Raw genomic sequence first — 22985 nt, 5'->3', positions numbered from 1 at the left:
ACTCCACACGAGTGTGTTTATTTTGAAATCCTCCAATCTTTGTAATTTTTTTAATCAATCCTCCAATCTGTATGTTAGAGTATGTTAATACAATATTAAATATACAATTGGGGTGGTTGTATTTTGTCTCCCTGCTCTCTAGTGAGACTTTTAGATCATGTCAGGACACAGGATCTGTCACGATTTTTATGCAAGATTAAATTTATCCCCTGAGCAAGCATGGAGCGAAATATGCATGGACTCTGCTAAGCATCACATTTGACATGTGTCAACAACCAACAATATTATTCACAGCTTTGTATTTGCTTTAACTGACCCCTGCAAATGTATAATTTAACTCCTGGAACAGGAGCTGCCGCTCTCCATGGTGCTGAATTTGCATTCTTAAAAGGAGACTGTGACAAACGTTTTCATGTTTCTTACTATTGCTTTTAAATCTTGTTTTTTGTATTATTATTATTTTTCTTCAGTTGGTTGGTCAGCATTTCAATGTGTTGGGGTTATTAACGATTTTCATGTGATTCTGACTTTAGATATTGGACTGGACTCTAAATGATCAACCTCTAATAATTAGAAAAATAAATTATCCTGCACTGAGTTGTGAGATCGCATGGTGTCAGTGTACTGTGCAGAAAATGATTCAGAAAGACTTCTTCATCATAGGATCTTGGTTCCACCCCGAAATGGCTTTAGTAGCCTGTATACATGCACGGGAACATGAGGGTAATCATTCGTCAAACAATGTTTTTGCATATACGTTGGGATACCTTTATGTTGGCTGAAGAATAAACCCGCAGCACCCGCTATTTCTTTTTGAGGATTACAAGTGTTTTCTTGCTTCATCATGGTACAAAAAGGACGCGAGGCATGGAGTGGCCGACGGTGGTGGTTCGCGTCCCTGGTTGCTTTGCTTCTTTTGTGCAGCGCGGCCTCAGCGCAAATCAGATATTCGGTACCAGAGGAAGCTAAAGAAGGAACAGTCGTAGGAAATATAGCAAAAGATTTGGGCTTGGATAAGAACACACTGAAAGAAAGGAGGTATCGCATTGTTTCTGGCTCTACTGATCCCCCTTTCCATGTGAATCAGAACGATGGTATCTTATATGTAAACAGAAAGATAGACAGAGAAGAGGTATGTGAGCGGAGCAGCGCATGTTTGATCAGTCTGAAAACCGTACTTGAAACCCCTTTAGAAATCCATTACGTGGAAGTAGAAGTGCTTGATATAAACGACCATTCTCCCACTTTCCCCGAGACAGAGAAACTGTTAGAATTGTTTGAGTCCGCTTTACCAGGAAAACGATTTCAACTACAAGCCGCACGCGACCCAGATGGTGACCAGTTTTCAGTACGACAGTATCGACTCAGCCACAACGAGCACTTTCGTTTGGAAGTGAAGGATAAAGGAGAAGATGGAAAAGTCCCCATACTAGTGTTGCAAAAGGCTTTAGACAGGGAGGCTATGGGAAGCCACGCATTAGTGCTAACTGCCTTAGATGGGGGGAAACCTCCAAAATCTGGTACTATGAATATTACAGTAGATGTACTTGATGTAAATGACAACACGCCAGTGTTTACTAAAGATAGTTACTCTGTGCTATTGAATGAGAATGTTCCAGTTGGTACAATTGTCATCCGAGTCAATGCGACTGATTTGGATGATGGTCCAAATGGAGATGTAGTGTACTCATTTGGCAATAGTGTAAATAATAGACTATTCAAGCTGTTTGAAATTAACCAATCAACAGGCGAAATAATTGTGAAAGACGTAATAGATTATGAACAGAAGGATAGGTATGATATTGAAATCCAAGCCTCAGATAAAGGCCTTGCTCCGCTAACAACTGAAAAAAGTGTAATTATAAAGATAGTTGATATGAATGATAATCCACCAGAAATCGAAGTGACATCATTTTCCGATGCAATATCTGAAAATGCCAGACATGGAACCACAGTTGCCCTGATTAGTGTCAGTGATTTGGATTCTGGCCTCAATGGAAAAGTTATTTGTTCCATTAGGGAGGACGTTCCATTTGCTTTAACGCAATCTTTAAAAAATAATATGTATTCTTTAACAACAAAATCACCCCTGGATAGGGAAAAACAGTCTCAATATCACATAACTATAATCGCTAAGGACGCTGGTCAACCGTCATTATCATCTGAAAAGACAGTCACCGTTATTGTATCAGATGTAAATGATAACATCCCAGAGTTTTCCATGAACCCCTATACTTTTTATATCACTGAGAGCAATGCTCCAGGTGCCTCATTATTTTCAGTCAGGGCTTCTGACCGTGACGAGAATGACAATGCCAAGATTGTATACAATATTGCCAGGGAAGGGACAGACAATAATAAATTGACTTCATTTTTAAACATAAATTCGGAAAATGGGGACATTTTGGCTTTAAAAAGTTTTGACTTTGAAACGTTTAAAACCTTTCAATTTCAAGTTGTTGCCACAGACTCTGGAACTCCATCACTAAGTAGTAATGTTACAGTGAACGTGTTCATTCTGGATCAGAACGACAACGCTCCAGTCATCTTGTATCCAGTCAGTGCTAACGGTACTGCTGAAGGTGTGGAGGAGATTCCTCGTAATGTCAACGCAGGACATTTGGTTACTAAAGTGAGAGCCTATGATGCTGATATAGGATATAATGGCTGGTTATTATATTCATTACAGGAAGTTACTGACCACAGTCTGTTTGCTTTGGACCGCTATACAGGACAGATAAGAACACTTCGCTCATTCACAGAGACAGACGAGGCTGAACATAAACTGGTCATACTGGTAAAAGACAATGGAAACGTTTCACTCTCAGCAACAGCTACTGTGATTGTCAAAGCTGTTGAACCCAAAGAGGCCTTTGCTGCATCTGATGTTAAAACTGCAGCAAAAGATGAAGAGGAAAATAATGTGGCTTTTTATCTGATCATAACTTTGGGTTCAGTTTCAGTACTTTTTATCATCAGTATCACCATGCTCATTATAATGCAGTGTTCCAAACCCACAGAATATTCCTCCAAGTATTTACAAGAGACTAATTATGATGGGACACTTTGCCATAGCATCCAATACAGGTCCGGAGACAGACGGTACATGTTAGTTGGACCCAGAATGAGTATAGGGTCTACAATAGTTCCAGGGAGCAATGGGAATACTCTAGTGGTCCCTGACAGGCGTCGTGCATCTGGAGAGGTAAGAAGAATCTTTGAGCAATTGAAAATCAATCATAATACTTATTGGTCAGCTTGTCTTTTTGGGGGGATGTGAAGTTGTGAACTACATGTATGAAGTGTAAATCAATGCAAAAATATTGTTCATGTTTGACATGAACTGTATTCAGTTTTGATTGAATAATTTTACAGATAAAAGTGCAGAGGTACAGTTATACAATAATGCAAAAAGGATAACACAAAAATCCCTGAGGTCTTGTTTCCATTGTGATCGATTCCTATAGGTATGTAATTCATCAAGACATAAAAAGTACAGTAGGCTTTACAGAAGGGGCCATTTATTTTAGTTGCTTTCCTTGGTGCTGAAACCCATTGCAGTGGCATCTGGCCAAACTTTCCGTGAGGGTGTATGATATATAATGTGAGTATGATGTACAACAAGGACACATAATAAACCATTATGTCTCATAATATGAGCTCATAGGCCTAAATATCTAGATCATCATGATGGCTTAAATGACCAGTCATTAAATCAACTCTCATGTTAAGTCAATTGTAGTTGTTGCTTGATGCATTTATCACGTTCCCACTTTAATTTTGGCAAATTGAACTTGTTGCCCTTGGTGGTTGGTGGTTGTGACAAATCCCCATTGAATCAATTCACTGTCTTCATTAAAGCAGCATTATGAAACATTTTTTTATTATTTTTGAGGGGTCCTATGGACAGCTTTTAACATTGAATGTGATGATTTTATTGGCAGAGAACAGAATATGATGATGTATGATTATATGGTAAGAGCCCTCCTCACTTCACACAAGTGTGATTTCCCCCCCTCCAATCTGTATGTTAGACTATATTAATACAATATAACTTGTACAATTGGGGCGGTTATATGTTGACTCCCTGCTCATATTGAGACTTTCAGATTGTGTCAAAGGTCTTGTCTCAGACGCAGGAGGTGACACGATTTTTGAGTCCTATCATATGTCATATGTCCAGTTTTGAGGCTTTGTGTATACACAAACATTGTTTTGCTACCGTTTCCTATGACTATAGTTTTGAGTGTTTGTGCACATTAGGCCAGTGTAAACACAAACATTGATGACAGAAGTGAGGACGCAAATTGTGATTGGCCGGAATGAGATGATGTAAGATGATGCATAACAGCGCCCCTCACTTCACACGGGTGTGATTTGTCATGCAAGGTTCAATTTAGCCACTGAGCAAGCATGGAGCGAAATATGCATGGACTCTGCAAAGCATCACATTTGACATGTGTCAAGAACCAATAATTTACAGCATTTAAATTTCTTTAACTGTTGCCTGCAAATGTGTCATGTATCTCAAACAGGAGCTGCAACTCTCCATGGTGCTGAACTTGCATTCTTAAAAGGAGCGATTTGGCAAACGTTTTCATGTTTCTTATTATTGCTTTTAAATCTTATTTTTTATTTATTTTTGTTTTTGTCAGTTTTGTCAGTTGGTTGGCCAACATTTCGATGTGTTGGTGTGATTAACAAAGTTCATGTAATTTGGTATTTAAATCATTAGATTGGATTTAATGGTCAACCTCTAATCATTAGCGATTGGTAGACTTTGACATCCTTCTATAAATTATCCTGCACTGAGTTGTGAGATCGCATGGTGTCAGTGTACGTGCAGAAATTTTTTCAGAAAGACCTCTTCATCATAGGATCTGGTTTTCACCCCTCAATGGCTTTAGTATACATGCACAGGAACAATTGTATAGGCTAATCATTCGTCAGCATTCCTAAGAATGTTTTTGCGTACGTTGGGATAATGGATATTGACCTTTATATGTTGGTTGAAGTAACCCGCTGCAGTCATAGTTCTTTTTGAGGATTACAGATATTTAGTTGCTTCATCATGGAACAAAAAAGACGCGAGGCATGGACGGCCCGACGGTGGTGGTTCGCGTTCCTGGTTGCTTTGCTTCTTTTGTGCAGCGTGGCCTCAGCGCAAATAAGATATTCGGTACCAGAGGAAGGTAAAGAAGGAACAGTCGTTGGGAATATAGCAAAAGATTTGGGCTTGGATAAGAACACATTGAAAGAAAGGAGATATCGCATTGTTTCTGGCTCTACTGATCCCCTTTTCCATGTGAATCAGAACGATGGTATCTTGTATGTAAACAGAAAGATAGACAGAGAAGAGGTATGTGAACGGAGCAGCGCATGTTTGATCAGTCTGAAAACCGTGCTTGAAACCCCCCTAGAAATCCATTACGTGGAAGTGGAAGTGCTTGATATAAACGACCATTCTCCCACTTTCCCCGAGACAGAGAAACTGTTAGAAATGTCGGAGTCCGCTTTACCAGGAAAACGATTTCAACTACAAGCCGCACGCGACCCAGATGGTGATCAGTTTTCAGTACAACAGTATAGACTGAGCAACAACGAGCACTTTCGTTTGGAAGTGAAGGATAGGGGAGAGGATGGAAAGATTCCCACACTAGTGTTGCAAAAGGCTTTAGACAGGGAGACTATGGGGAGCCACTCATTGGTGCTAACTGCCTTAGATGGGGGGAAACCTCCAAAATCGGGTACTATGAATATTACAGTAGATGTACTTGATGTAAATGACAACACGCCCATGTTTAATAAAGAGAGTTACTCTGTTCTATTGAATGAGAATGTTCCAGTTGGTACAACTGTCACCCGAGTCAATGCTACTGATTTGGATGATGGTCAAAATGGAGATGTAGTGTACTCATTTGGCAATAGCGTAAATAATAGACTATTCAAGCTGTTTGAAATTAACCAATCAACAGGCGAAATAATTGTGAAAGGCGTGATAGATTATGAGCAAAAGGATAGATATGTAATTGAAATCCAAGCTTCAGATAAAGGCCTCGCTCCGCTAACAACAGAAAAGAGTGTAATAATAAAGATAGTTGATATGAATGACAATCCTCCTGAGATTGAAGTGACATCATTTTCCGACGCAATATCTGAAAATGCAAGACATGGAACCACAGTTGCTCTTATTAGTGTCAGTGATTTGGATTCTGGCCTCAATGGAAAAGTTATTTGTTCCATTAGGGAGGACGTTCCATTTGCTTTAACGCAATCTTTAAAAAAAAATATGTATTCTTTAATCACCAAATCACATCTGGATAGGGAAATAACATCTCAATATGAAATAACTATAATCGCTAAGGACGCTGGTCAACCGTCATTATCATCTGAAAAGACAGTCACCGTTATTGTATCAGATGTAAATGATAATGTCCCAGAGTTTTCCATGAACCCCTATACTTTTTATATCACTGAGAACAATGCTCCAGGTGCCTCATTATTTTCAGTCAGGGCTTCTGACCGTGACGAGAATGACAATGCCAAGATTGTATACAATATTGCCAGGGACGGGACAGACAATAATAAATTGACTTCATTTTTAAACATAAATTCGGAAAATGGGGACATTTTGGCTTTAAAAAGTTTTGACTTTGAAACGTTTAAAACCTTTAAATTTCAAGTTGTTGCCACAGACTCTGGAACACCATCACTAAGCAGCAATGTTACAGTGAACGTGTTCATTCTGGATCAGAACGACAACGCTCCAGTCATCTTGTATCCAGTGAGTGCTAACGGTACTGCTGAAGGTGTGGAGGAGATTCCTCGTAATGTGAACCCAGGGCATCTGGTGACTAAAGTGAGAGCCTATGATGCTGATATAGGATATAATGGCTGGTTATTATATTCACTACAGGAAGTTACTGACCACAGTTTGTTTGCCTTGGACCGCTATACAGGACAGATAAGAACACTTCGTTCATTCACAGAGACAGACGAGGCTGAACATAAACTGGTCATACTGATAAAAGACAATGGAAACGTTTCACTCTCAGCAACAGCTACCGTGATTGTCAAAGCTGTTGAACCCAAAGAGGCCTTTGCTGCATCTGATGTTAAAACTGCAGCAAAGGATGAAGAGGAAAACAATGTGGCTTTTTATCTGATCATAACTTTGGGCTCAGTTTCAGTACTGTTTATCATCAGTATCATCATGCTCATTATAATGCAGTGCTCCAAACCCACCGAATATTCCTCCAAGTATTTGCAAGAGACTAATTATGATGGGACACTTTGCCATAGCATCCAATACAGATCCGGAGACAGACGGTACATGTTAGTTGGACCCAGAATGAGTATAGGGTCTACAATAGTTCCAGGGAGCAATGGGAATACTCTAGTGGTCCCTGACAGGCGTCGTGCATCTGGAGAGGTAAGACGAATCTTTGAGTGATTGAATATCAATCACAATACTTAGTCAGTTGCCTTTTTTGGGGGATGTGAACTGTAATCAATGCAAAATATTGTTCATGTTTGATACGATATCGATACCTATATCGGATATCGGTGCCGATTTGATTCATATTGCAATTCCTAAATATATTGCGATTCGATTCGATATTGCCATTCATTGCGATTTTTTTCCCAAGTTACTTTGCTTTTATTATATTACATTTTAAAACAATTCTAAACAATATAGACCATGAAAAGTTTAATCATACTACAACAAACATTTTAAAGCAATTCTAAACATATATAGACCATGAAAGGATCAATCATAAACTTCAATGCTGCCAGATAACGTCAGTTTTTTCTGACATGAAAAAATAAAATAAATAAATACATACATACATACATACATACATACATACATACATACATACATACATACATACATACATACATACATACATACATACATACATACATACATACATACATACATACATACATACATACATACATACATACATACATACATAAAAATCGATTCTGAACATGGCAATATGATTTTAATATTGTGGCATTAAAATCACGATATATCCCTGTATCTATTTTCCCCCACCCCTAAGTAAAATTATATTTAAAGGAAAAACATAGGGGGTCATTTATTTGGTTGCTTTCCTTGGTGCTGAAACCCATTGCATGGTAGAATGGCATTATTTTTGGCAAAACGTTACCTGATGGGTGCATGATATTTAATGTGAGTTGTTGATGTAAACAAGGAAACATAATAGACCATTACTGTCTCATAATCTGAGCTCATAGGTCTATGTTGTAGATCCTTACATGGATTAAATGACCAGTCATTAAATCAACTCTCATGTTAAGTCAAGGTTGATGTAGTCGTTGCTTGATGCATTTATCACGTTCCCACTTTCATTGAGGCAAATTGAACTTGTTGCCCTTGGTGGTTGGTTGTGCATAGTTGGGTGACTAATCCAATTCACTCTCTTCATTAAAGCAACACTGTGTAACCTTTTTTAGGGGCGCTAGCCCCTCCTATATGCACAGCTTTGTGGTGTAAGTGTGTTTGAGCACGTGTTTGTGTTTAGCACGGAATGTGATCATTTGATTGGCTGATGTATGTTGATTGGCTGATGTATGATCAGAGCGCCCCTCACTCCACACGGTTGTGATTGCTTATTTTTGAGGGGCGCTAGCCCCTCCTATACCCAGGTTTAATGTTTGTCTCTTTAGTTAAAAGTTTGTTTAGTAAACGCATTGACAATGTAGGGAAAATGTACACGTGTCGTTTACTTCATATATTGTCTCTTTATTGTTAAGGGCTAATGTTTGTGTTTGCACCGTTTGTTTTACATCACCATCACATCACCTAATAGACATGAGTTCGACTTTCATATATTAGCGCCCCTCACTTCACACGGGTGTGATTTTTAAATCCTCCAATCAATATAACTTTTTAAATCATTCAATCTGTATTAGTTAGAGTATGTTAATCCAATATAACGTATACACTTGGGGCGGTTGTATTTTGTCTCCCATATTGAGACTTTTAGATCATGCAAAAGTCTCGTCTCAGACACGGGATCATCATCTGACGCGATTTTTTTATGCAAGATTCAATAATGTCCTGAGCAACCATGGAGAGAAATATGCATGGACTCTGCTAAGCATCATATTTGACATGTGTCAACAACCAACAATTCACAGCTTTTGTTTTAACTGTCCCCTGCAAATGTATAATGTAACTCCTCGAAAAGGAGCTGCCGCTCTCCATGGTGCTGAATTTGCATTCTTAAAAGGAGCGATGTGACAAACGTTTTCATGTTTCTTACTATTGATTTTTTGAGTGGTGTAAACCACTCCTACAACTGGCTTTGTTTGTGCAGAAAAAAATAGCATGGTTGCTATGTTCACCCTGTTCACCCGGGTGTGATTTCATTGAGTCCTACAACTGGCTTTGTTTGTGCAGAAAAAATGAGCATGGTTGCTATGTTCACCCTGTTCACCCGGGTGTGATTTCATTACGTCAGACATGATTTCATTACGTCAGACAGGCTATATTACACCACTCAGTTCACACGGGTGTGATTTTTATTATTTTTCAGTTGGTTGGTCACCATTTCTATGTGTTGGGGTGATTCACGAATTTCATGTAATTATGTGTTTAGATCATTAGATTTGACTGGACTCTAAATGATCAACCTCTAATCATTCGAGGTTGACAAACATTGACTTCCTTCTATAAATTATCCTGCACTGAGTTGTGAGATCGCATGGTGTCAGTGTACTGTGTAGAAAATGATTCAGAAATACCTCTTCATCATAGGATCTGGGTTCCACCCCTAAATGTCTTTAGTAGCTTACATGCACGGGAACATTTGTAGGCTAAATCATTCGTCAGCATTTGTAACAATGGTTTTGCATATACATTGGGATAATGGATATTGACCTTTATGTTGGCTGAAGTATAAACCCGCTAGTTCTTTTTGAGGATTACAATTATTTTCTTGCTTCATCATGGTACAAATAGGACGCGAGGCATCAGCATGGAGTGGCCGACGGTGGTGGTTCGTGTTCTTGGTTGCGTTGCTTCTTTTGTGCAGCGTGGCCTCAGCGCAAATACGATATTCGGTACCAGAGGAAGCTAAAGAAGGAACAGTCGTTGGAAATATAGGAAAAGATTTGGGCTTGGATAAGAACACACTGAAAGAAAGGAGGTATCGCATTGTTTCTGGCCCTACGGATCCCCTTTTCCATGTGAATCAGAACGATGGTATCTTATATGTAAACAGAAAGATAGACAGAGAAGAGGTATGTGAGCGGAGCAGCGCATGTTTGATCAGTCTGAAAACCGTGCTTGAAACCCCCTTAGAAATTCATTACGTGGAAGTAGAAGTGCTTGATATAAACGACTATTCTCCCACTTTCCCAGAGACAGAGAAACTGTTAGTAATCCCGGAGTCCGCTTTACCAGGAAAACGATTTCAACTACAAGCCGCACGCGACCCAGATGGTGATCAGTTCTCTGTACAACAGTATAGACTGAGCACCAACGACCACTTCCGTTTGGAAGTGAAGGATAAGGGAAAAGATGGAAAGATTCCCACACTAGTGTTGCAAAAGGCTTTAGACAGGGAGACTATGGGGAGCCACTCATTGGTGCTAACTGCCTTAGATGGTGGAAAACCTCCAAAATCGGGTACTATGAATATTACAGTATATGTACTTGATGTAAATGACAACACGCCCATGTTTACTAAAGATAGTTACTCTGTGCTATTGAATGAGAATGTTCCAGTTGGTACAATTGCCATCCGAGTCAATGCGACTGATTTGGATGATGGTCCAAATGGAGATGTAGTGTACTCGTTTGGCAATAGTGTAAATAATAGACTATTCAAGCTGTTTGAAATTAACCAATCAACAGGCGAAATAATTGTGAAAGACGTAATAGATTATGAACAGAATGACATATATGACATTGAAATCCAAGCCTCAGATAAAGGCCTTGCTCCGCTAACAACTGAAAAAAGTGTAATCATAAAGATAGTTGATATGAATGACAATCCTCCTGAAATTGAAGTGACATCATTTTCCGACGCAATATCTGAAAATGCCAGACATGGAACCACAGTTGCGCTGATTAGTGTCAGTGATTTGGACTCTGGCCTCAATGGAAAAGTTATTTGTTCCATTAGGGAGGACGTTCCATTTGCTTTAACGCAATCTTTAAAAAATAATATGTATTCTTTAATAACCAAATCACATCTGGATAGGGAAAAACAGTCTCAATATGAAATAACTATAATCGCTAAAGACGCTGGTCAACCGTCATTATCATCTGAAAAGACAGTCACCGTTATTGTATCAGATGTAAATGATAATGTCCCAGAGTTTTCCATGAACCCCTATACTTTTTATATCACTGAGAACAATGCTCCAGGTGCCTCATTATTTTCAGTCAGGGCTTCTGACCGTGACGAGAATGACAATGCCAAGATTGTATACAATATTGCCAGGGAGGGGACAGACAATACTAAATTGACTTCATTTTTAAACATACATTCAGAAAATGGGGACATTTTGGCTTTAAAAAGTTTTGACTTTGAAACGTTTAAAACCTTTCAATTTCAAGTTGTTGCCACAGACTCTGGAACTCCATCACTAAGTAGTAATGTCACAGTGAACGTGTTCATTCTGGATCAGAACGACAACGCTCCAGTCATCTTGTATCCAGTCAGTGCTAACGGTACTGCTGAAGGTGTGGAGGAGATTCCTCGTAATGTGAACCCAGGACATTTGGTTACTAAAGTGAGAGCCTATGATGCTGATATAGGATATAACGGCTGGTTATTATATTCACTGCAGGAAGTTACTGACCACAGTCTGTTTGCTTTGGACCGCTATACAGGACAGATAAGAACACTTCGTTCATTCACAGAGACAGACGAGGCTGAACATAAACTGGTCATACTGATAAAAGACAATGGAAACGTTTCACTCTCAGCAACAGCTACTGTGATTGTCAAAGTAGTGGAACCCAAAGAGGCGTTTGCAGCTTCTGATGTTAAAGGTGCAATAAAAGACGAGGAGGAAAACAATGTGACATTTTATCTCATTATTACCTTGGGTTCAGTTTCAACACTTTTCCTGATTAGTATCGTTGTCCTGATTGTAATGCAGTGCTCCAAATCTACAGATTATTCCTCCAAATATTTGCAAGAGACAAATTACGACGGGACACTGTGTCACAGTATTCAGTACAGATCTGGAGACAGACGATACATGTTAGTTGGACCCAGGATGAGTATTGGTTCCACTATAGTTCCTGGCAGTAATGGGAATACTCTCGTGGTCTCTGACCGGCGACATACATCTGGAGAGGTAAGATATAGGCACTTGTTGGCTGCACCTTCATTTAGAAGTTGTCACGTTTATATGTATATGTATATGTATATGTATATGTATATGTATATGTATATGTATATGTATATGTATATGTATGTATATGTATATGTATATGTATATGTATATGTATATGTATATGTATATATGTATGTATGTGTATGTGGCATGAGAAAACATATACGTTTACATTGCCAAAGCAAGTGTCAATAATGTTATAATGTTTGCAAATGGGGAAAGTATACAGTTGGAGGGGGTAGGCTACAACATTGTGTAAACAGAGCTATGTCATATTGCGTTATAGACGCCTTATCAGACGACGTCACACTGATAAGAAACAGCATGCGCGCGCATAAAGGCAGCAGAAGAACACCACCTCTCATAAGATGCAATGGAAAAGTTCTAACTGCACTCACGTGTAAAAAATGCCCCATCAAACTTTCAGATGCTGTTTTTCTCCCAGTGTGGGGGAAGAATGATTAGGATTTTTATTGTGATCGCTCTTGAAATATATGATCCTTGGTTTCTGTTGTGTTTGAACAATAATAGCAATTCAAAACAGTTGTCCTCAAAACCACACCTCCAGTCGCTGTCATAAGAACGGGAGGTGCGCACATGAACACAGCAGCAGAGCTGGGTGCACCCATAGATATATAGATATATATCTATGGGTGCACCTCACTAGCCAACTCACAAGAGGAGGTTGAATGGACTGAAACCAGCGCTCCCCAAAACAACAGGTTTGGAGATCTGTTGGGAATTGATTACATGAAACAGTCATCCGTGCGCCCAGTCCCAATGTTTGTAAACAAATAATTGGTCTATAGGCTACATGCAAGGTATGACGCTTTTTTAAACTAATACGCAATCTTTTGAAGTCATTTTGGGACAAATAGCAGCTTTTTTTCCTCAAAACTATTTAATAGTATACAAAAGAGGAAGAGGTTGCATTCCATGGCATTGGCTAACCTTCTTTTATCGCAACAGTTCACAAAAAGTCACTGCAAGCGTATAAGACCATTTCAAAAGCATTCCGTCTCATGCAGACATGCAATATAACGTTCACCCGCACGGTGTCAGCGCACAAAAAGTAGTCTTCGCCTGATCGAGAGTTGCCAAGTCAGCTTATGCGACGCTGTTCATGTTGTTCCTCTGTATTATAGTATCTAGCTTGTGGTCCATCTCTGCAAATTAATTGGATCTTTTTTAAAGGACAAACAATGCACTGAACGTCTGGACCAGTGTATTGCAACGAGAGCTCACTTTGCTTATTTTCAGAGACCTGGTTGCTTATTTCTCTTGCGAGATGTGGCAACACTAAAACCTGCCTCTTGCTTGTTTGGTCTTTCTTGCATGGCGTTTGGCGAGGAGCCGCTTGCGGATTTGGGGATGGAATTAACATAATGTCTCGTCTGATTATTGGACAGTTATTGATTTAGTTGTGATGCCTGATCTCTGCTTTACGCAATAGGCATTTCTTGTGGAGCATTCACTTCTAAGATTTTTTTAAAATGGCCCAAAGCAGATACGACGCATGGTGGGAGCGATTTGTTGCCCTCTTGGCTTCACTGGTTCTTTTCTGGAACATTTCTTCTGCACAGATAAGATATTCTATTTCAGAGGAAACTGCGGAAGGTACACTCGTTGGAAATATTGCAAAAGACCTGGGACTGGATCTCAATGCGTTGAAAACTCGGGGATTTCGTATTGTTTCTGGTTCAACCCAGCCCCTATTGCAGGTAAATCAAAATGATGGCATCCTTTATGTGAGCCGAAAGATAGATAGAGAAGAGATATGTGAACGGAGCAGTACGTGTTTGATCAACCTGAAAACCGTGCTCGAGAACCCACTGGAGATCCATTATGTGGCGGTGGAGGTTCTGGACGTGAACGACCATGCTCCCACCTTCCCAACGAACGAGACACTTTTAGAGATATCCGAGTCGGCTTTAGCAGGGGCACGATTCCAACTACAGGGTGCTCGCGACCCAGACAGCGACATTAATTCTATTCAACAGTACAAACTCAGCCACAATGAACACTTTCGCCTCGAAATTAAAGATGGAGGAGAGGATGGGAAAATCCCCATATTACATTTACATAAGCCACTTGACAAAGAAACTGCAAGGAAACATAGATTACTGCTTACAGCCATTGATGGGGGAAAGCCTGCCAAGTCAGGTACCACAGTCATCAACGTGGATGTTTTGGATGTGAATGACAACATGCCCATTTTCTCTAAAGATTCTTATTCTGCAATGCTCACAGAGAATTCACCGATTGGCACAACAGTTATACAAGTAAATGCAACAGATTTGGATGACGGTTTAAATGGAGAGGTCATTTATTCATTTGGCAATAACGTGAATAATAAAATCCGTAGCCTGTTTGAGGTAGATGCCAATACTGGTGAAATTATTGTCAAAGGTTTGGTAGATTTTGAAGTGAAAGATCGATATGAAATTCATATTAAAGCATCTGATAAGGGAGCTGCTCCAATGACAACAGATAAAAGTGTGATTATAAAAGTAGTTGACCTCAATGACAATGCCCCTGAGATTGAGGTGACATCCTTTTCAAATTCTATACCTGAGAACTCCAAACCTGGAACTGCTGTAGCATTGATAAGTGTAAATGATATTGACTCGGGTCTCAATGGAAAGGTTATTTGCTTTATAAGTGAGGGGGTGCCTTTTACATTATCACCATCTTCTCAGAATAACATGTATTCTGTAGTCACTAAATCCCTGCTGGATAGAGAGCATCTGTCAGAGTACGATGTAACAATAGTGGCTAAAGATGCAGGTGAACCAGCCCTGTCAGCTATGAAGACAATTAGAGTTGTTGTATCAGATGTGAATGATAACAGTCCAGAGTTTTCACTGAGCCCCTATACCTTTTATGTTAGTGAGAACAACACTCCAGGAGCCAAAATATTTTCTGTAAGGGCGTCTGATCGTGATGAGGGTGATAATGCTCATATTTCATATCATATTCAGAGAGATGGAGGTATTGAAAATAAACCGACATCATTTCTTAATATTAACTCTGAAAATGGTGACATTATGGCACTTAAAAACTTTGACTTTGAAATCCTGAAAAGATTCCAAATACTTGTTTTCGCAAAAGATTCTGGAACGCCACCACTGAGTAGCAATGTCACAGTGAATGTGTTCATTCTGGATCAGAACGACAACGCTCCAGTCATCTTATATCCAGTCAGTGCTAACGGTACTGCTGAAGGTGTGGAGGAGATTCCTCGTAATGTGAACCCAGGACATTTGGTGACCAAAGTGAGAGCATATGATGCAGATATAGGATATAATGGCTGGTTACTATATTCACTGCAAGAAGTTACCGACCACAGTCTGTTTGCTTTGGACCGCTATACAGGACAGATAAGAACACTTCGTTCATTCACAGAGACAGACGAGGCTGAACATAAACTGGTCATACTGGTCAAAGACAATGGAAATGTTTCACTCTCAGCAACAGCTACTGTATCTGTAAAAGCTGTTGAACCCAAAGAGGCGTTTGCAGCTTCTGATGTTAAAACGTCAGCAAGAGATGAAGAGGAAAACAACGTGGCTTTTTATCTGATCATAACTTTGGGCTCAGTTTCAGTCCTGTTTATCATCAGTATTATCATGCTGATTATAATGCAGTGTTCCAAACCTACAGCATATTCCTCCAAGCATTTGCAAGAGACTAATTATGATGGGACACTTTGCCATAGCATCCAATACAGGTCCGGAGACAGGCGGTACATGTTAGTTGGACCCAGAATGAGTATAGGGTCTACAATAGTTCCAGGAAGCAATGGGAATACTCTAGTGGTCCCTGACAGGCGTCGTGCATCTGGAGAGGTAAGAAGAATCTTTGAGCGATTGAATATCAGTCAAAATACTTAGTGGTCAGTTTGTCTTTTTCTCTTTTTTGGGGGGGGGGGACTATATGTATGACATGTACAATCAATGCAAAATATTGTTCACGTTTGACATGAACTGCATTCAATCAATGAATACTTTAACAGCTAAAAGTACAGAGGTACATCTGTACAATAATACTAAAAGGATAACACAATAAGCCCTGGGGTCCTGTTTCCATTGAGGTCCTGTGTATTCAATTCACCAAGCCATATAAATACATGAAATACTATATACAACAAATCATCAATACTAGGAGCAGTAAAAGTATTTTTACAGAAATACTGTGGCAGGGCTACATTCATTTTTGGTTGCTGTCCTTGGTGCTGAAACCATTGCATGTTAACTTACAGTAGGCCTATGTGAGGAGTGCATGATAAGGACACATAATAGACCACTACCGTCTCATAATCTGAGCTCATATAGGCCTAACCATCTAGATCCTCATGATGGAAGTCAAGATGAAGTCATTAGATAAACTCTCATGACTCTCATTTCATGTCAGTCAGTCAGTCATTTCATGTTGGGTGGTTGTATTTTGTCTCCCTGCTCTTCTATTGAGACCTTTAGATTGTGTCAAATGTCATGTCCCAGACTCAGGATCTGACATGAATTTTGACCTGATGGTCATGATAAAAAATTTCCCCTGAGCAAGCAGGCAGGCTTTATTAGATCAATGGTAAAAGTGTCAGCACTTGTGCAGGAAACTATAGGTTCAAATCCACGATATAAGAGGAAAGTTATGTGCAGCTTCATGTCTCCAGCTTTAGTATAACAGTATAACATTCTGGCTGGGAATTGTATTTGTGTGTCTTTTTCTGCCTTTATTGATAGGTTGAAAAGGTTATTTGACAGGAAATGGGGGAGAGAGAGGAAATGGGGAGAGAGATGGGGGGGGGGGGGACACGCGGCAAAGGCCGTCGGGATCGGGAGTCGAACCCGCGGTTCGGTTCCGTCCGGGCCAAGAAAGGGTGACATTGTTCCCCCATTGAACAATGCTGAGTGCATCAGGTCAGAGTTAAGCAATATGTGCCATGGAGGGTATGTGCCTTGCATTAGGTTGTGTTGATTCTGTGTCCTTAGATGTGAAAATACTTTATTCACAAAAGTAAATAGTGCATTGATTTTGCTATTAATATGTATGGTCAATTTGACCTTTTAAGCAGATTTTATGACTTACTTTATTAACCCATTTTGACCTGAGGACGATTCTTAAAAAATGTCTTGTAAATCCTAAAGGTTTTCTGAAAAACCCCATGTTTCTATGTCAGTGGTACTCAATCTTTTTCATGTCAAGGACGCCCAGAATTATCTGTATTTGGCCGCAGACCCCCCATCTGAAAATATGTTGTTCCAGTGTCCCCCCAGAAGCAAAGACTCACACTGAAATAATATATATTCAAAGATTTGCTCCACATTTTCACGATTATTCAAAAATAGCAGACCTACAAGCTTGTAGATCTGCTATATTTCAATAGCTAAAGTATAACATAATGCTTTAAAACACCAAAAGCGGTTCCCGCCCAGAATGGATTAAAAAAGGCTGCTCATCGTTGCTGTCGGGTTGTATGTCCTGATGCAACACATTGTGAGCTTGTAGACCTGCTATTTTCATTACCGGACCTCTAGGGGGTCCTCAGAGATACTGCAGGCGGGCACCAAATCTTTGTGTGATTATAGGGACTTTATTTTATCATTTAACCTCTTGAACCCTCGCATCGTCGCTTATTCTGTGGGGAACATTTTACCCAAAAATCGCAGATCTACAAGCTCAGAAGGGCTGTGAGCTTGTAGATCGCCTATTTTTGGTGTACAGGGAAAACGAGCAGACAAAGTATCGAGTTTAATCTTTTTTTTTTATCCCACGATTTTGCAACCCATTTTTTCACCCAGTGTCAATTAATGTAATCCTTCTATGCATGAGTCCAAGCTGCTTCTACTCACCTGACATGGGAGAGTTTCCCTGTCCGGACAACGTTATTCCGACCAGTTCCTTTCCCCTCCATCAGGTGCCCCGGCTAGCCAGGGGGAGGTAGTTTAGAGACCAGGATTAGGCTACTGCATGTTTTTTGTGAGGGTACCTATACCCTAGGGGACACGGGAACATGCAAACATGAGAACATGCAAACTCCACACCCCTTTCGCCAACCCCGCCTCCGGTATGGGCACTGATGACGCAAGTGGAGGAGAGAACACGCCCACAGCGTCCCCAGCGGGAATCAAACCCAAGACCTTCTAGCTGTGAGGCGACAGTTTAATCAATTTCAATTCAATCTTTATTTCAGACTCGGGGGAATCCATATCACAAACGATATAATGAGAAATCACACCGTGTGAAGTGAGGGGTGCTAATATAGTAGTAGTATAGTAGTTAATAGTCTAACTCATGTTGATTATAGGTGATGTAATGGTGATGTAAAACAAACGGTGCCATGCACAACGCCATTAACAATAAAGAGACAATATGATGTAAATTTCACATTATGACTTACATTTTCCCTTCATTGTCGAAGTGTTTACAAAACAAACATTGAACTAAAGACAAACATTAAACCTGTGTATAGGAGGGGCTAGCGCCCTCAAAAAGTGGGCCAATGGTTCCACAGTCTAGAGTAGAACCTGACCGAACTACGTATAGGGTTAGTTATGACATCAATGATGTCAATTACTGACTCAGATCCCCTACACATTAATCTATACATAAGATTGCGTAGCACAGTTTAAGTTGTTACGTGAAAATACACATTTAACATAATCGAAGTGGGGCCCTTGCTTCATCTTTCTCTCAGCTAAGGCGTCCTTGGCCTGAAAAAAACATTAAAGACCCCTGAAGTAGTGGCATTCATTTACAAAAATATATACAAATAAATAAATATGAAGATGTAAGGTTTCTGCCCAACAGCTATATGTTATGCTAAAACAATTCTATTGCACATAGATTGTCGCGTGAAGGGGAAATATTCTTTTACTCTCTGAAATCTCTGTGGCACATTTCTGGGCCAGCCACTAAACTATTGCGAACACTGTGACCTAAAACGTTTATTCTTAGAGGAAAGAACCTTGTTGTATCCTTGCAGTAGTTGACCCCTCATACAAATCATCTGTTTCCAAAGTCTTTTGAGGAACTATTAGGACCCTGACTTGAGAGGCTTATTATTTAGCCTATAGTCACTCTTCCTCTAGGGATGTAAGCTAATAAGCTAGTAAGGCATACATATGACTTTTTCCAGACATGCTTTTTTGTATGTAATCATATCAACATTCATCTATAAGACAAATACAATTATATAGAGTAGAGACTTTGCTTTATTGCTTTGTTTGGGTTGCTTTGTGTGTGACATGTTGCTGCACATGTGATCATCATGTCTACTAGATTTTCAGTATATTTTTAAGCATGCCTAGAGGTACCAGAACCAATTGGAAAAACCTTTTCTATCATTTTTTGGGGGGTGTATTACTGTTTTTTTCATATTGATCCATGCAATTCTCGCCTATTGATCCATGCAATTCTCGTGCATGATAGCACTCTTAAAGCTACCACTGGTGCAATGCTATCACATATTTTCTAACTCTAGACATGTATACCTTCACAAAAATCACTGAGCATTATTCAGCCAGATGGTACAGACCAACCCCCCTGGTCTATATCCATGTGGGTTCCTGTATCATGTACTGTACATATAAAGATAGTCACTAGAGGTCTGGATTCCATGTGAGACTAATCTGGCCATGATTGGCTGAGGCCAGGACATAGAGCTGCTCCCAGTTGGTGTGCTGCATGTGACTCGCAGTGTGCAGACAGTTGGCTGGGGTTGAGTGCACTGCTTTTCCAGGGACATGCCATTCATTATTATGGGATTTGAATGCTACAAGCAATTACTGCTCCCAGCTTATTCCATTTGCTCTGTTTCACTCTGCTCTGAAAGGCCATGATTTTGACATATTCTACTATGTGTTGTTCAGTAATGTAACGTGCATCACAGTAATAATTTTGTGTATTTCTTTCAATTTACATCTGGCTCATATGGCACATTACAAACAGGCTGTATTTCAACAGCTCAATGCAAGTGCATGGTGGTAAGCTGATTCTGCCAACAACGGAGTGTGTTGCCCCTAGCAACACACTAGCAGATCAAGCTCTCTGAAGCTACTGCTGTACTGCATGGTTTCCACTACCAGCCTCGTGTGCATGATCAGTGGTCCTAGCAACAGCAGAGAGGGAGTGGTGTTGATGGGGGGGGACCAGGATGGAAGGGGGAGGGGATGTGTCTTTTGCATGGCTCCTCTTAGCTATCTCACAGTATTTAAGGAAAATTAGTTTATTGAGATAAACACATGGATTATGTCAGGGGAAATCCTCAATGTAAATCAGTCACCAGATGGTGCGGACACATAGGCAATAACGAGGACAGATAAAGCTTTTAATTAGACATTTTATATTATGGGGATAATCTTTTTATTCCAGCAACTGGGTCAACCTCAGATTTCTTTGCCTATAGCAATTGAGAGGCAGAGTTGAAAGTTCAAGGGTTTTAGCTCACATTTTTGACCTGCTGAGAAACACATGCATGGATCAATGCAAGATGTGGGTGTGGAAGGAGGACTGAAAGGGAGGAATGAGTAGATATTGTTGTAGGGAGAAGACAGCCCTGTTTTATCAATAGAGAGAGAGAGAGAGAGAGAGAGAGAAATGTAACAGTGCCAAGCTGTGCTAGGACAGCACATGGCACACATGAGATTTACTGCTGTGATTAAAAATGAGTGCATCTCATTAAAGCAAACCAGTGCTGTTGCGACCTCAGTGGATCACATGGGTTCAATCAATGTATGCTTTCACTTTCAGTTCACTATGTAAACAGTACACTCCATGTGCATAGAAAACAACAATATCAGTAATAAATAGTACATACGTATGACCAAAAAAGGTACCTGACAAATGTGTACAAAATTCCCTATAGTTAGATTTATTTTTGCCTTTGTGTGCAGGTTTTTCAGGCACCTATAGTAATTCTCCACTCTCCAGGACCTATCTTATATTTTAGTTCAGGCTTCTGTATGGGCACCCTCAGTTGTTCAGGACCCCAAGTGTTGTGTAGGCTACTGTGCATCTCACATGCATACAGACAAACAGGAGCAACAGAATGTGTGTGTGTGTGTGTGTGTGTGTGTGTGTGTGTGTGTGTGTGTGTGTGTGTGTGTGTGTGTGTGTGTGTGTGTGTGTGTGTGTGTGTGTGTGTGTGTGTGTGTGTGTGTGTGTGTGTGTGTGTGTGTGTGTGTGTGTGTGTGTGTGTGTGTGTGTGTGTGTGTGTGTGTGTGTGTGTGTGTGTGTGTGTGTGTGTGTGTGTGTGTGAAAAGACAACATTGTCTTTTTACATCCAAGCCATGCATAGTGAATTAAATTGAGGGAGGGAGATGTATTCAAATAAGTGACAAGACAACACCACCCAGAAACATGCACCATTCTGTGGGCATGAAAATAATTAATAAAATAATTTCTGTGTTTGGCTTATTGTTTGTTAGACTGATGTCTGTGTTTTTAAAAATAGTAATATATCAAAAACAAATGCAACTGATGACACTTTTAAAGCATGCACCATGTTTTAAGACTTTGCAGTTATAAGCCTTGGTTAAAAAAAAAAAAGAAATCATCAGTTACGGTGGGGGTAAATTAATGAATCCTGCAACTATATACTGTTGTGTTCTCACTGCCATTTTAACTTTACCCTTTCAGGACGGGAACCCCTTTTGGTATTTAAAGCATTATGTTATACTCTAGCTATTGAAAATTAGCAAATACACGCTCAAGCTCATATGCTTGTGTGGTGCAAGTCTTTCACAGCGAATGTTTTTAACTCAAATCTTTGCTTCTGGGGGGTGCCTGGAACAATATATTTTCAGATGGGGGTCCGCGGCCAAATAGATAATTCCGGGGGTCCATGACATGGAAAAGGTTGAGAACCACTGACATAAAAACAAGTTTTCCAGAAAACTGTTGTGATTCATAAGCCTTTTTTTTTTTTTTTAGAATCAGCCTCAGGTCTGTTAAGTTGGTAGGTTGGGGGTTGTGGGTTTCTTCTCACTCCACTGCCTTTGTCTGCCTGCTTGCTTAGCCGAGCCACACAATTGTGTTAGCACGCCGAGAGTCTGCTTTGAGAATCACTCGTACTGCAACACACCTTGTTAGTGTGTGTCTGCGATTGTCTGTGATGGTGTTTCCCTCATTAAAGTGTAGTCGGTGTCACCATGAGAGAAGGTGAAGAGGACACACTTACACGTCATAGGGCTCACTATGAAGCAGAACTGCAGTAGCCTGAGAGAATTGGCCTTATTTTTTCACTGATGTGCTCATACATTCATAAACACATGTGCGCGCACGCACACACACACACACATGCACACACACACACACACACACACACACACACACACACACACACACACACACACGCCTTCCCAAGTATTCATGCTCTATCCCTTTTTTTTCTTCCTCTGTTGCACGCTGATGCTTGCTTTGCTTTCACTCAGTTTCCCTGCACCCACCCCCACCTCTTGCTTCTGCCCTAATTTTGTGTGTAAGTCTCAAACAAACTCAATTCCTCTCACCCCCACCCCCCTCCGCCCTTGTTCAATTTTCTGTTTTACCTCCCCCTCTCCTCATTGTGTTGTCTATCTTTAGCATGGTCATTC

At 40.1% G+C, this 22985-nt stretch overlaps 3 protein-coding genes across 3 annotated transcripts in view; all 3 read left to right on the top strand.

The window, feature by feature from the left end:
* LOC306919690 (protocadherin beta-15-like) overlaps positions 1-22985 on the top strand; it is a gene marked incomplete at both ends in the record, with an annotated part of 333762 nt that overhangs the window by 2383 nt on the left and 308394 nt on the right. The window lies entirely within an intron of this gene.
* On the top strand, positions 845-3280 carry LOC306927039 (protocadherin alpha-8-like; the record flags this gene model as incomplete). The annotated part of the gene is made up of 1 exon (XM_079506628.1): positions 845-3280. The coding sequence occupies one exon, from the start codon at positions 845-847 to the stop codon at positions 3278-3280; it is 2436 nt and encodes an 811-aa protein (XP_079362754.1).
* LOC306927030 (protocadherin alpha-8-like) lies at positions 5072-7453 on the top strand (the record flags this gene model as incomplete). Its single annotated transcript, XM_079506610.1, has 1 exon — positions 5072-7453. The coding sequence occupies one exon, from the start codon at positions 5072-5074 to the stop codon at positions 7451-7453; it is 2382 nt and encodes a 793-aa protein (XP_079362736.1).

The sequence above is a fragment of the Electrona antarctica genome (assembly GCF_951216825.1).
Source record: "Electrona antarctica genome assembly, chromosome: 1".
Taxonomy (NCBI): Eukaryota; Metazoa; Chordata; class Actinopteri; order Myctophiformes; family Myctophidae; genus Electrona; species Electrona antarctica.
This window is presented reverse-complemented; position numbering and strand designations above follow the sequence as displayed.